Source organism: Sebastes umbrosus, chromosome 20 (genome assembly GCF_015220745.1).
Source record: "Sebastes umbrosus isolate fSebUmb1 chromosome 20, fSebUmb1.pri, whole genome shotgun sequence".
Taxonomy (NCBI): domain Eukaryota; kingdom Metazoa; phylum Chordata; class Actinopteri; order Perciformes; family Sebastidae; genus Sebastes; species Sebastes umbrosus.
The window spans coordinates 21,428,819-21,444,541 of record NC_051288.1 but is presented as its reverse complement, the minus strand read 5'-3'; the positions used below and the strand labels follow the sequence as shown (position 1 = coordinate 21,444,541).

Sequence of the window (15,723 nt, the reverse complement as noted above, 5' to 3'; positions counted from 1 at the left end):
ATGGGGTAGTATAGAGTTCCCTCTATAGCCATTTCCACTCATACCTATCACATGACCTTATTTCCTATCGTGCATTCTCACCCACCTAATCCTCGGGTCAAGACAAGGGAAGTAAATCTGAAGATGTACTTACACCAAATTCACACCAGAGCAGCGGCGAATTGTAGCTCGTGGCGAGCTGCCATGCAATGTGTGTGAAAAGCTGTGGCGGTCGCTCCGACCTCCCGGGCTGTTGCCGTTTCATTTTGCGGCTAAACAAAAGTTGGGAGAAGTTTAACTTTCAGCGGCGAAGTGCGGCCAGAGAAGACCCGCTGCCAATCAGTTAACAGATCCTGTGACTCCTGGGACATGTTGACGTATTGTCACAAAGAATTTCTTCCCACCTGAAACACATGAAACGCCTCCCAGCCAAAGAAAATCGCCACTGCCTGGTGTGAATTTGGTGTTAAATAGCTAGCTAGCTAGTGCCTGTGATGTATATTGTGCGAGACAAGACATGTAGTTCACTCTCTAATGGTACATATAGGGAAGACACATAGTTAGCCACATTATATAACAGAGAGTATCCAAAAAGTCAGTTCCATTTAGTTGTATTGGCTTTATGAAAGGCCTGTTAACGATGTCCATATCAGCATGATATCGCTCCCACTTCCGGAGATGGATTTCAACCTTATTGAGTAACCTGAATGATTTTGTAGTGCAGCTAGTTTACCCAACTGGATGAGCAGAGGAAGCTTTACAATCGAGTTTCCGTCCCAGCGTGAGGGCAGTTTGAACCCAATCTGCATCAGACGGAGTTAAATCATCTACTGTAACACCGCGGGGTCAGATTCACACTTTTCTTAAACTCTCGCAGCAAACGCTGCTAAGTGCCATATTGGGCCCAGGAGCAGCACGTTTTATGAGCCTACTTCCCAATAAGGCAACAATATTATCCTCAGTTTTTATCTTTATATAAATATTCAAACGTTTTTGTGGTTCACAGGAGACCACATCTATTTGATGTTAATCACCATTAAATGCACATTTCCACACGTTTAGCTAACGCTGTTTTCCAGAGGGGCTTTCAATGGAAGGTTTAGTCTGTTGCTCAAGAAAACATTTACAGGGAATAAAACGAAACTGCTCTCCCTTCAGGGACTTTTGAAATGGGGCTGAGTTTTATAGAAGCAGAAGTACCGGTATTCCCCGGACAACATCTGTAGACACGCATTCATATTTATTTATTACTCTTTTTCCATGCAGGTTTACTTTTGGGAATTCCAGCGTAAGAATGAGACCGAGCGGCTGCGGACTCTGTTCATGCCGGAAGGAGGGGTGAAGCTGAAGAATTTGACTGGTTACACCACCTATATGATCAGTGTCGCCCCCTTCAATGCAGCCGGGGACGGACCGCGCAGCCCACCGACGAGGGGGCGCACTCAGCAAGCAGGTAAATCTAGATCTGAAACTAGACACCAATGATGATGCAAAGACTTTATGAATGAGTGACTACTGCAATCACGCAATACAGTAAAATCAAATATCTCTGTATGTAATGAATGAACACATGACGGAGAGGTACTGAGAATAAGAAGACAAGCTGAAGACAAACGAGGTGACGGGATGACACGACTAAAGCAGATGAATTATAGCATGTTCATTCATTTGTCATATTTATGTGCTGGTGGCGTTAGCTTGGAGAACCCTGAGTGTTTTCTCAAAGTGGATGAGTCAACCATGAGGAAAGGATTTGATGTGAAGATGATGCTAATCGGTGCTGTCAGCATGCCAAATGATGTTAGCGGAACCACACACTGAGCATAAGTTCCTAATCAGCAAACTCGCTCCGAACTCATTTGCTGAATCTCCTGTTTTGTCTGAAAAGGAGGTATGGAAATTCTTTGAGCAAGCTTTCTCTCTGCAGGCACGCTATACGTACACATTCCCATTTTAATATCCAACTTGGCCCAGCAAAAAGGAAGAAAAAGAGTCTGTTCACAGCTCTCTCTCTCTCTCTCTCTCTCTCTCTCTCTCTCTCTCTCTCTCTTGGGTAACTGTCGTGAGAGGAGGAAGCAGATGACAAGCTGGAAGGGGGGAGGAGGGGAGGAGCACAGTGGAGAGAGTTATCCCGTCTTTTTAGAAGACAAAAGGAGCTTTGTCTTCCGCAAGCGTCTCAACTTCTGCTCGACAAGTTTAAAGAAAGACAACAGGGAGAGCTGTGTTTTGGAGCACAGTGGTGTCACAGGCTCAGTCAGCTGTGACGGGGCCTGGAGGCTGAGAGTTGTCATTGTGGTTGTGAATTAGTGCGACCCAGGTCAGATAGTCGTTTCTTAAGTGATGTCAAGCCTTTTAGCCTGCATGCGGTTTATAAAAACTGTAGTGTTTTAACCTAATCAAGGCAGTTCAGCTGGTGAACAAGGACACAGACTCACTGCAAAGCACCGAAACCAGGCTGAGTTCTGGATCTGCAGTAAGAAAAGTTACAGTTTAGACCTGCAGGTGTGCTGAGAGAAAAGAAATCACTTTCTCAGTTTTTGCCAAACACACAAAGAAAAAAACGCAGCTGTAACTCTCATAGCCTCCAGGTGGTAGATGGTGTTGTGCAAGTTCACACTTCACAAGAGCTAGCTCAAAGTTCAGTTCACACAGATTTAAATGTCTTCTGTTGTTTTCTTTTTAAATTGGTCGGATGTTGTGGTGTTTAATTAGTCTTTCAGACTGATTTTCAGCATCCGGTCCCCCCCAGGGCTCAGGGACAGCTTCATACCACAGGCCACTTTGAAGTTTTGAGCTCCTGAGCTCATCACTTTACCATTATATACTTTACTTACTGTTTACATCTCTGTATACATATGCAGTATATTAGGGCTATCAATCGATTAAAATATCAGTCGCATGTTCTAAATGTAACTTAAAGGGAGATTTATCAAGTATTTAATACTCTTATCAACATGGGAGTGGACAAATATGCTGCTTTATGCAAATGTATGTATATATTTATTATTGGAAATCAATTAACAACACAAAACTTGACTACGACTTGCCCCAAACTGCATGTGATTATCATAAAGTGGGCATGTCTGTAAAGGGGAGACTCGTGGGTACCCATAGAACCCATTTTCATTCACATATCTTAAGTTCGAAGGTCAAGGGACCCCTTTGAAAATGGCCATGCTAGTTTTTAAGCATACTTAGTTTATTGACTACTTCCCATGCATCTTTTAACCTTTGACCTCTGAATGTTCCAGCTCCCAGTGCTCCCAGCTTCATCCACTTCAGTGAGCTGACCACCACCTCGGTCAATGTGTCCTGGGGCGAGCCCACCTTCCCTAACGGCATACTTGAGGGCTACCGTCTGGTCTATGAGCCCTGCACGCCGGTAGATGGTGAGCTCTCATTCTTACCCTTTACACTTTGCTCAATATGGCTGCTGGCTTCTATTAAAGCTTCATGCACACGACAAGATCTAATAGGATTATCAATAAACTTGTGTAGAATTTGACTTTTGTTTAGATCAATTTTTACCTCGTCGAAATCTTGTGGTGTGCATTTGTCTTGGGCTATAAGCTAATCATCACCTTGACCTTACCAGCTTGTATGTCATTGCAACCTTTTATATATCCTCTATTATCATCACAAATGAAACGTGACTCTGAACATATTTCCCTCTACTAATTCCATTACTGCGTGTGTTTGTGTGTTTACCTGTGTTGAGTGTGCTCCCACACTGCCTGGCCTGTGTAAGACCTGCTCTAAATGTGGTTTGTTTGTCTAGAGTCCTCAGTGGCCTGTGCCGAATGTCTTCACTCCCCCTCCCCCCCAGGCGTCAGTAAGACAGTGACGGTGGATGTGAAGGGGAGCGGCCCCCTCTGGTTGAAGCTCAGAGACCTGGCTTACGGCAGCACCTACAACTTCCGCATTCGGGCCAAAACTTTTATCTACGGGCCCGAGGTGGAGGCCAACATCACCACTGGCCCGGGAGAAGGTAATGGCCATGATGTTTGTTCATGAAAATGAATTTGTTTAAATTCGTAATTTTTTTATTTATTATGAATTTTTTTGTGTTTTGTTTTTTGTTCTGTTTTAGTTTTTTGAATTCTTCATTTTTTTTTTTTTTTAATTATTATTATTATTATTTTTTTTTTTTTTTTTTTTATTATTATTATATTTTTTAATTATGTTTTTTTTTTAATTCATTTTTTTTTCATAATTTTTTTTTTTTCATTTTAGTTTTTTGATTCTTCATTTTATTTTATTTTTTATTATTTATTTCATTTTTTGTTTTAGTTTTTTGTGTTTTTTTATTTGTTTGTTGTATGTTTGTTTTAATTTTTTTATATTTCTAAATTTATGTATTGGGGTTGTTTTTTTAATTCTTCATTTTATTTTTTATTTTTGTTTATTTTCTGTTTTATTTTCTTTCATTTTTCATTAAATGTATTTCTTTATTTCTTTATTTTGTAATTTTAGTTCTTCATTTTAAATACTTAACTTCAACATGTAATTATTCTTCCTCAGGAGCCCCAGGACCCCCCGGAGAACCCTTTATCACGCGCTATGGTTCGGCCCTGACCATCCACTGGACCAGCGGGGACCCGGGACGTGCTCCCATCACGCGCTACGTGATCGAGGCCAGACCTTCAGGTTTGTGCCTCCGCTGCTTAAGGACACACAGATGATCATTACTTCAGCCATGAGTTTGTAAACCTTGCCTTATGTTGGCGTCCTTGATACTTTCATTAAGAAAAGTGGTGTAAAGTGTCAACATCTGCTGCCCCAGAGTCTGTCTCACTGGTATTTTAATGGGTTATTGATCGTGGCTCTGCAGTTGGGACAGTTGGCATCAGGTTTCGGTTGTGATTGACGGGTGCTGGCAGGGTTAAGAAGGTGAGAGAGAGGGATGCGTTTCACCACTTTTGAGTGAAAATTGAAGGGGGTACTTAGATCCTAGGGTCCTAGATTTTAAGGAGGATTAGCAACACTGTTGATTATAATATATAGCGTAGATTAATACCCAGGGGACGAGGAAGATGGTTAAACCAGCCTCACACAACCCCCTTCCCCCCTTCGTCTCCATATGCCAAGGGCCATAACTCTCTGCAGTATCATATAACTTAATGACTTGTTTTTGTCTTCAAATGAAATTACGTCAGCTTTTCTAACTTTTACCAAAGTTTAGCAACGTGACAGATAACCTCCGGTGCTCGTTTCTGTCTGTGTACCCCATTAAAGGAGTCAAACTTACATTGATGTTTGCAAGCAGCGATGTGTAATAAATGGTCTCTGGCAGGGTTTCCAAAGCAAGCCATCTAACATAGCTTCATTTGAAATATGGCTGCACCACTATTTACGATGTAGATTTGGTTGCTGTAAATTTTACGGGAGCAGTGAAATTGATGGATTGTGTAATATTTGTGGGAATTATGAATTACCCCGGGAGCTGCCAGCCAGACTGGAGCCTTATATCAAAACTAAACAACCAACCTGTTAACAAAGACATATTGGCATTGTTAAAATGTTTTACAAGTTTCATTTTCTCGCCGTACTCACCCCAAAATTAACACTTAAACTTCATTGCAGATGAGGGATTGTGGGATATCCTAATCAAGGACATCCCCAAGGAAGTAACATCACACACGTTCAGCATGGATATCCTGAAGCAAGGGGTCAGTTACGACTTCAGGGTCATTGGAGTGAACGACTACGGCTACGGCTCCCCTAGTCTACCTTCTCCTTCTATATCAGGTGAGCTTTCATGTATTTTCTCGATATAGAAATTAATTTTCAGACTAAATTGAATTCCCTACGGTTATTCAGACATCACAGAAACATGGCCAGTTGTTTCTTTAACAACCATGAATTTCCAATTTTCGGTGTTTTTTTTCCAGCCCAAAAAGTGGCGCCTTTCTACGAGGAGTGGTGGTTCCTGGTCGTGGTGGCCTTGGTGGGGCTCATCTTCATCCTGCTGCTGGTTTTCATCCTCATTATCAGAGGACAGAGCAAGAAGTACGCCAAGAAGTCTGAATCAGGTGGGTGCACGCTATTAAATGGAGAGTTATCTCGAGACTCTTTTCATATACAGCAGGTCTAGACTACTCTATAATTTACAGAGACCCAGCATTCCCCCCATGAGCAAGCACTGAGGCACAGTGGCAAGAAAACACTCCCCTTTTATGGAATAGAAACCCTGGGCAGGAGCGGGCTCCAGGTGGGCAGCCATCTGCTTCAAACAGTTGGGTTGAGAGAGAGAAAGAGAGAGCGAAGCCGTGTTTCCATTCACATATGCTTATTTACATTTTGAAGTATCACATTAGAAAAGCTGTATGGAAATGGCAAAAATCAATAAATCTTTTTTACGCTCGCTTGAGATGGTGTTTAACCTTTGTCGAAAAAGAACTGATGCGCTAAATGAGTTATGGAAACGCCTTTTCCGAATAAATTCTTATGTAGAAAACATTTAACTCACATGACTGATCAGCTGCAGTCTGCGTCTTCTTGGATATTCCCATAACGTGCGATTGCTTGTCTTTATCTCTGGTGAAAACATGGACAATACTACCTGACATGAAAGAACAATTATAGTTGAATTGAAGACCTACTCTCCATTTTTCTATCGTAAATTGATAGATGGCCAAGCTGACTTGTTTTGTTCCCGGTTCGCAACCTCTACTTCTTCTACTCTGGCAGATTACAACCATGCATCGCCTATATAACTACTGACTAAACTACGCTGTAGCCGAGTTTATTCGCTCCAAATCAGTTGATGGAAATGCACCTAATTTGCGGGGGTTTTTTTTCGACATTTCATACATTTTGATTAAAATTTGCTAGACAATTGAATGGAAACACGGCAAGAAAAAAACTCTTCTTAAGGGGTAGAAACCTTGTGCAGAACCGGGCTCTGGGTGGGCTGCCATCCGCCTCGACCGGTTGGGTTGAGAGAGAGAGAAGTTGTTGCATCTCTGTGTCTCTCTAACTATTATAGAAGTCGTGTACCTTCTAACCCAGCGGCATGGAAGGCCAAGAATCTGATGAGTTGACTTTTTCTTATAAATGAGTCACACTTTAAGGGTATTTAATGATTTTTATTTTTCAAATACTGAGCAGAGAACTTGAGATAACTTTTTCAGAAGGTCATATTCTAATTTTGAATGATTTTTAATAATAATTGACTGAGTAGCAGGAGAAAAAGAGCATAGGGAAGCAGGAGTAGGGGGCATACTGGTCCATTCAGTGCAGCTCTGACATCAGCGGGTATTTCCCTCGGCTCAGCACTTCTGCCACTGCTTGTTTAGCTGCCAGGCAGGGGAGAGGAGGGAGGTCCCCGCGGGTCACTGCCCATCTTTCTGACTGACGGAGGAAAAACAAGAGGTTCCTTCTCACTCCGACACAAAGACGCTCTCAAAGCCTCCGTATTCCCCTCCAGGAATCTGGCCCAGGCCACTGGACCTACCCAGTTGGGTTTTCTTTTTCTGTGTGTTTGCGTAACCACCGATTGACCTCAAGTAGCCCGGAGCAACCGCGGAGGTCTTGGCCCTCCGCTGTGGTCCCTCTCATAACTCTCAGGATGACTGAGAGTGTTTTTAACCTGTAGCATGGCAAAGCCGCCACAGCGCCTCCAAACATTAATCTACTGTGGAGCAGCGTGGCAAGTCTGTCACTCTCAGTTTATAGTGTCGGGCGGTTTGATTAATCATCGCCAGGACACTTTGGGAGACGATGCAAAATAGTTTGTTATTGCCCATTCATGTGTGATTCACAGACAGCGTTTGCACAGAGAGGCACACTCATTCATCATATTCTGAAATCATGCATTTCTATCAGTTTGGAAATACATGTGTCATTTATACTCATAACCAGGGGTGGATGAAGTACCGGAAGGCCACACTTGAGTAAAAGTACAGATATGTAACCAGGAAATTACTTCAGTTGAAGTTAAAGTCGCCTATTAGAATATTACTTAAGTAAAAATTCTTAAAGTGTCTGATATTTACTTAAGTATTGAAAGTAAAAGTACAAGTAAATGCTGTTAATGCAAGTCAGAATTCAGAGATCTATGAAGTTTATGGGCCGGTCACTACTATAACTAAAACTCATTTATTATTTTTCTGCAGATGGTTCATTCATTCATGTTTTCATTCGGCAACATGTAATATTTAATCATCTATTTGTCATCCTTCCTAATTCCTAATTGTGTTCACTCCCTCACTCTTCACCCACTGATCAAGCGATTGATCCGTTCCATTCATCGTCCCCGTCCACTAACCTCGCTGTCCGTCTTGGCCTGTGGTCACACAGTGTCTCTGTACGTGTGTCCAGGTAACAACTCCAACTGCAACGCGCTGACCCACGGAGACATGGTGAGCCTGGACGAAGGCCGCTTCCCCGCTCTGGAGCTCAACAACCGAAGGCTCTCTGTGAAAAACTCCTTCTGCCGGAAGAACGGCGTCTACACCAGGTCAGTGATGATCTACGAGGCTGATGTAAACCAGAACATTTAATGCGCAGATTATATTTAAACTAGAAGGTAATTAAATATCCATATGGTAAGATAATTGAGTTATCTGTGGAAACTTCACCTCATGCCTGAACACATTTTCAGCTCTCTCTCCTCCTGACAACTTGGACTTCACTCTATTTAAAAGCAGTATATAAAAAGACTCACTACGGATTTAATGAGTTTCTGTATTTCAGTGAATCCCAGCTGTAGGACATGTAGCACGCTGAGACCGTGACCTTGTTTCAAGCCAATCACTCTGACTGACACCTGCAGGGAGTCCAACTTTTGGATCCGACTGTATACTTTGCATTAGATTGTTAATACCTGTTTTAAGTAAGAGGTGGTTTTAGAGACAGTTGCAATCATGTTGTTGAGGACAGTTGAGCATACTTGCCGACCTTGAGACCTCAAAAATAAGGAGGATTTCAAAACCAAAGAAAAATTAGAGTTTTGTTTCCTGCATTCTGGTGACTTTTAAAGAATGAAAATAACAAAATAATAAGTACACTGCAGCAGCGTTTGTTATTAAATAGGCCTACTTTTAATTCTCAAGAAAGAAAACTAAATAATTCACCCCTCTGGCGTGAACTCGTGTGAATATCTGGCATAAACTAATATTCACCAGTTTTTATTGATTCATTATTTTTTTGCTGCTGCTTGAGTATTTCTTTCTCTCAGTACTCTCCATTTCTCTCTCCTTCTCTCACTCACTGAAGGTCCTTTCAGACACAACACGACAACGGCACCACTGCGCTCTGAAACCCTTTATTTCCTATGGTGTGCGCCACACCACAACGGCTTTTCGCTAAGTCGAGAAAAGCCCAATTTTGGCGCTGCACGCTGTGATGTGCGGCAAGCGCAGCTCAAACAACGTTGTGTCGGTCACGATTGTATATATATATAATTTATATCCATGGTCGCGAGCAGCTCTCTTCCGCTGGGAAACGACATTCGGTGACGCTGTATTGTCGTCCGAGTGGAAACAGTAGTGTTTATACCATGGATGTATTAAGAGAACTGGATACAGCGTTGGAGGCGCGGTCCAGTTCCTATGAAAGTCGCTCAGTGGCGCATGAAGCAAAAATGGCTCCACTTCCGACTGGAAAAGTACCCGGATCTTCCGGCGATCCTCCGCATCCATTAACGCAGACGCAGTAGCCTCGGTCTGGGTCTCATTCACATGAACGGAGGATGGGAAATAACTCTAGACCTAATGATTTGAATAAGGGCTGTTCAAGTGTTCATACTGGGAAGTTCATTCACCTGAAACGAAAATTATCCGCTGAGTTACAGACGTCTCTTTCCCAATGTAAGTCTTTGGGGGAAAAAAGGATTTTTGGGCCCAATGGCATCACGTGACGGACACGGAAGTTGTAGTACTGCCGTTTGTCCACTACGAAAAATTGCATCAAAGCCGGGCGCTCTTCCTGGGGGCTTGGTTTATGCAGTTGAATGGTTTGTCAGCAGTGACCGTATTTCATATGCATATCATAGCATCCCGAAGTGGGAGATGTGATTCAGGGGAGACAGGTGCACTCTGATGTTTCACCGAAAGGAATTAGTCTCCTCTGTGTGTGCATACATGCATGAGTCTGCATGTCCATATTGTGAAAAGTACCTTGTGTATGTGTTTGTTTGTGTTTGTGTGGATGTGTGGATGTGAGTGTGGCCTCGAGGACAGATCAAAGCAGCTCCAGGTCTTTGAGGAGCTTCCAGGCAGCTTCCCATTATGTCTCTGGGCTTGAAGGGGGGGGGGGAGGCCGGGAGTGAAAGAATGCACAGATGTACTTTCAGACTCAGCACTCTTTGAACTCGTAGCCCATAGCGGAGCAACCCGAATCCCAACACCTGAGCCCCCCGATTATAGTTTAATGCCACATCTTGATCTCCAGTCTCAGAACACCAAAGACAGGATGAAGTCCTCTGCCTGATACGGGGATCAGAAATCAAACATTCATAATCCCACTGTGTTCATTCTGATTCAGAGCTGTGTCAGGCAGCAAATGCCATTTATGTTTGATTTTGGATACAGAGATTTTCTCTCTCTGTGTGAAGATCATTTTGTCCAGAGTTTAACAAAAAGAGCCAATATGCATGACAGTAAATTCAATCACAGGGAAGTCAATGCAGTTCACTCTGGATGACTGACAACTTAAAGGGTAACTTCAGTATTTTTTCAACATGGACCCTGTTTTCCCAGGTTTTTGTGTCTAAGTGAGTAATGGGGAGAACAGTGAAATTGGTCCAGTATTGAAGGAGAGCGCTGTAGACGGCAGCTGCTCACTGGCTGCAACATGGTGCTATTGGGGCAAGCTGGAACCGTCATTTACGTCCTCTAAAAGTGCTTGTTTTTGCCACTGACAGGCTCAGATTGTTATTATAAGTGTCTGACAACATTATGGAAAGGACCCTATGGCGACGGCCAAAAACCATGATGGTGACGGTCAAAAACCAAGATGGCGACAGCTGAAAACTGAGATGGCGACAACCAAAAACCAAGATAGCAACAGCCGAAAACCATGATGGTGACGGCCAAAAACCACTATCGCCAAAAACCAAGATTGCGACGGCCCAAAACCAAGATGATGATGACCAAATTGAGGAACTCGAGGCTTGAAAACAGCAGTCTACAAACCAATGGGAGATGTCACAGTGACTACGTCCACTTCTTAGATACAGTCTATGTCAGACACTTATAATAACATTCTGAGCCTGTCAGTGGCAAAAACAAGCACTTTCAGTTGACGTAAATTGATGGCGAAACGGTTGCCCCGAGCGATTACTGTACATTGCTGCTCGTTTAGTAGCTGCCGTCTGCAGCGTTCTCCCTCAATACTGGACCAATTTCAGAGATTGACGTCCCGTTTAGACACAAAAACGTGGGAAAAATAGGGGACTAAAGTTACCCTTTAATATGTCACTAATTGAATTGTCAATATGCCTATTAGCACTGTAAGGGGGTTAAATGGTAAGAATAGTAGAATAGTAACACTTAGATACTTGTTACACAGCTTATCCTGGTTAAGAATAAACAGTTTAGGTATCATGTGGTCCTACGGTTTATGTAAGACATTAGCAGTCCAAATCCACTCTGTCAGCTCTGTTAGCACATAAAAGCACACTGATGTTGAGGTTCAGCATCCAGAAGATCGATGTTTTACTGCTGCTGTTATGATAAAGAGGGACAGATTAACAGCATCATTCCCACATGGCTTTGTATCATTCACTTTTAACAGTTTGAAACTTACTTTGACACAGTGGTTTGGGGTTTAAGGAGGTCCTGGTGAAGTAATTCAGTGTAGATTAACATGGTTTTAAACAGTGTTGAGTGACAAAGCTCTTGAACACTTCAGACATGTTAATGAGTCCCTACAGGCGGTTGTAGCAAGAGGAGAGCCTGATAATGAGTATAGACTGAGGGCAGGTTTGATTTCACCCCCTGCTTCTCATTTCTTACCCGAAGACGCACTGCCGACTGAATTTAGCTGCGAGAGGATTAAGTAGAGGACCCTTTTCTATGCAAGTGAGAGAGCTGATAAATAATTCACGTCTCACTCAACAGTGTAAGAGAGTCAAGGAGAAGAGGTGAAAGTGGGCTGAGATTCCTCAATGTTTTTAAACAGGCAGTTTATCATAATGTCCCAGTGGCCTCCCAGTAGCATTGCTTCACACCGGCCCCAGCGGCTCTTTGTTTGCTTTGAGTTATAAGGACTGCTGAGGAATGGACGTTGGTAAAGGTTACGCTGGGCAGTCCTGTTGGGAATAAGTGCAGAGCTTTGATTCAAACTTTGATGTTGGACTGAATCTTAGAAAACTTGTATCTCTGGGGGGATTTTACTTGGCCATTATTTAAAAAAGTTGGTGTTGATTATTAGTAGAGCTGCAACGATTAATCGAATAAACTATTACATTAATCGCCAACTATTTTGATTAATCGGTTTGAGTAATTTTTTAAGAAGAAAAATGAAAAACTTTCTGTGTCCAGCTTCTTAGATGTGAATATTTTCTGGTTTCTTTACTCCTCTATGACAGTAAACTGAATATCTTTGAGTTGTGGACAAAACAAGACATTTGAGGACGTCATCTTGGGCTTTGGGAAACATTGAAAATAATCGTTATTTGCAGCCCTAATTTTTAGTTTTTATCTTGCTATAAAGACCATCTTACAACGAATTAGTGCCATTGTAGGTTAAAAAAAGTAATAATTACGGAGACAATTTCTGAGATTAAAGTCGTACATTTACGAGAAAAAAAACTTGGATATTCTCTGAGATTAAGTGGCAAATTTACCATTATAAAGGCATACATTTACAAGAAAAAAAAACACAAATTTGCAAGATTATAAAGTCATAAATTTACAACAAAAAAAACTTGGAAAAAATAGTGGAGTGCAAAACCATGGTAAATTAAAAATCACAAATTTTTGAGGGTTTTTTTCTCGTAAAATTACAACTTTAATCTCGTAAGTTTTTTCTCTGAATATTATCTCTCTCCCTCAGCTCTGTAATTATTATTTTTTTTTACCTACCATGGCTCTAATACGCTTCCATAAGATCTGGCACAGATTAGACAATGACTTCAAAGTATTCAAAACTGTGTTTTATTGCTATTAGTCTATTAATCAAGTAGTCGATTGACGGAAAATGACTCAACAACTATTAACAAATCTCAAACTTTCATATGCTTTAGTTGAGTCTATCATTTACTTGATTAATAATGTCATTACTGCATTCATAACCCCCAATTCATCATGTTTTAACAGTTTTAGGTATAATAATGTAAATTCCGATCATGATGAGAAAATAAGTGTAATAGAGTAGAGCAAGAAAAGTAAAGAAAGTACATCCTTAACACAGTGAAGCCCAGAGAGATACGCATACATGTATATCATGAATAACAAAACATGTATGTACATTAATACAATATACACCCAAGCTTTTTCAGTATGCGTAAGTAAATATTCATTCTTTTTGTCCCTTGTTTTATTACACCTAATAAGATAAGTAAAATACATTCCATGTTAATATTATCAATTGCCAGCAAAGTCATATAATATGCCTCGAATGTTGAACATCCTCAAACATGTACAGAGATATCACACGCATTAGCAGACCTGTAGTACGTTGTATATAAGTAGCTCTCCGTTATACATGTTTCACTCCTCCACTCAAGTAAATTAACTTAATATAACTCATCGAGCGTAATTGAATTACATCTCGCTTTGTGATTTCCCAGTGGAGTTTTCCATTTTCTCCACACACCACACTCAAAATACCAGCCCTTGTGAAAACTGCTGGAATTCACCCACAACCAACATTTTTGAAATGCTTTCAAAATATATTTATTTTGAAAAATGCTAACGTGGTTTTCGACGTGTAAAGTGGTGTCTGTGTGTGTGTGTGCATGTGTGCTGCTGGCAGCGACTGGCGGCCGACACTATGGCCTGGAAAGTCAACAGTATGTCCCAGTAGTCGCAGCCAAACCAGCACCAATCAGCAGAAACAGATGGGTGTTTGTTTAGCAGGACCGGCGACAGTGGAAAGTACGGAGGAGCTTAGGCACCGAGAGTTTTTTTTTTCCTCTCATATTTACTTAAAGAACTCCTGACTAGAGCGCACCATTTTAGGAAATGTTTTTCCAGCATTTCATCTTTCTTCTTCCCCTCATTTTTCCTCATTCCTCCGTTCTTTCAGCTTTTAAGGTTTCACTCGACACCTCTCCTCGACCCTGTTCTCACTTCAAACTCCCTTCTTTGCTCACTCCTATCACTTACACTCTTTAAACATACATCTGAATGACATATTTGATCGCCGCAGGACGCCACTGACAAGGCTAATCCGTGCAATCATTCATGTAGGCTCTGATAACATTTGCCAGAGGCTGCCGTTCCTTTGATGACCTCTCGAGCGCCGCAAGAGTTTCGGTTTATAATTTAGTCACAAGAGCCCAGTGGTTTGACATTCCTCAGCCCACAGCGAGGACTGGATCAGGGGGAATTATTCATTCCTGGAGAGAAGACTGGCTAAAGGGAGCCATCTCATGAGTGTCCCATGATTCTCATCAAGCTGCACTCCTACACACTCAAACAGACAGTGAGACATGTGAACTGTGGCGTAACAGACATTAGTGAGAATGAAACAAAGAGTCATAATGTGCTTGTTTATCAGAAAGAGATTTAATATGATTTCTGGATTCAATAAAGAAGGCCAAATTATTTTTAGCATAGATGCATCAGTTATATCAGAACAGTATTTCTTCATTGAAAGAAGAGCAAAGAACGGCAATGAAGGCTTTTCTCGATGGAAAAGATGTTTTCGCTCTTTTCTCGACTGGCTTCGGCAAGAGTTTTATTGACGGATAGTTCATCCAATCACCTGCCAAGTATTTTTATAAGGTGCCTTCCCTTTTCCAAACAGTTTCCAATGACGGTTTCTCAGATGGTTCTGTGTAGCAAACCATCTGGCGGGTCAGTTTAACCGAAATCAGCCTTTGTTAAAACAATGCAAGGGGCTGCGTTTGTAGGGGCGTGCAGTTTCAGGTACTGGTGAGATGATGAAATACAATCCAAGGAGGGTGAAAAAAGAGGAGATGTCATGCGTCATCATTGCGTCATATTATTGGGGTAGAACATGCACGTAACACACGACCGCAGCTCCAGTTACACTGCGCATGTGTCATACTGTGTCCCAGCTTCTTACCAGGAAGTCCAGTTTGAGTACCAGATCTGTGAATGTGAAGGCTTCTCACACGACAAAACACTACACAGCGGTTTGTAATACTAAAAGACAGGATTTCACAACTCTGGAAAGTTATTACGACAACTACAAAATGTACGATAGGTCAAAGCTGAACAAGAAAGTCAGTCTGCAAACTGACTCAAGAACGCCCTGGGCAAATTGCTTCACATTTACCACAAACATCCAAATGGACTCCAGGATGAACTGACTAGAATTTGGTGGTCCAAAGTGACTGTGACCTCACAAAAACACATTTTTGGCCATAACTCAAGAATTCACATAGTAATTATGACAATTTCACATAAATGTCTAACAGGATATAATGATGAAGTGATGACATTTTGGACAGACATGGATGTAAACTGCAACTTGACTGGCTCCCCAGATTTCAGAAATTACTTTGATAGGTAAAATGTTATTAGTACTGATGGGAATTACGGAAAAAAAAAAGTTGATCCCCACGTTGTAATAAACTTGAATTATCCTTTCAATTTCAATTTCTTC

The 15,723-nt window shown here is 41.6% G+C and overlaps 1 protein-coding gene across 7 annotated transcripts in view; it reads left to right on the top strand.

Annotated features, from left to right (window-relative positions):
• The window catches only part of sdk2b (sidekick cell adhesion molecule 2b), a 327,437-nt gene that overhangs the window by 299,923 nt on the left and 11,791 nt on the right, over positions 1 to 15,723 (top strand). For 3 of the 7 annotated variants that reach the window (XM_037754745.1, XM_037754750.1, XM_037754744.1), the window contains exons 37-43: positions 1,246 to 1,432; positions 3,231 to 3,368; positions 3,758 to 3,967; positions 4,501 to 4,626; positions 5,563 to 5,727; positions 5,871 to 6,011; positions 8,281 to 8,440. In XM_037754745.1, coding sequence (XP_037610673.1) covers positions 1,246 to 1,432; positions 3,231 to 3,368; positions 3,758 to 3,967; positions 4,501 to 4,626; positions 5,563 to 5,727; positions 5,871 to 6,011; positions 8,281 to 8,440 — 1,127 coding nt within the window. The remainder of the gene's footprint in view (positions 1 to 1,245; positions 1,433 to 3,230; positions 3,369 to 3,757; positions 3,968 to 4,500; positions 4,627 to 5,562; positions 5,728 to 5,870; positions 6,012 to 8,280; positions 8,441 to 15,723) is intronic. The other 4 variants (XM_037754748.1, XM_037754746.1, XM_037754749.1 and 1 more) reach the window with 3 other exon arrangements.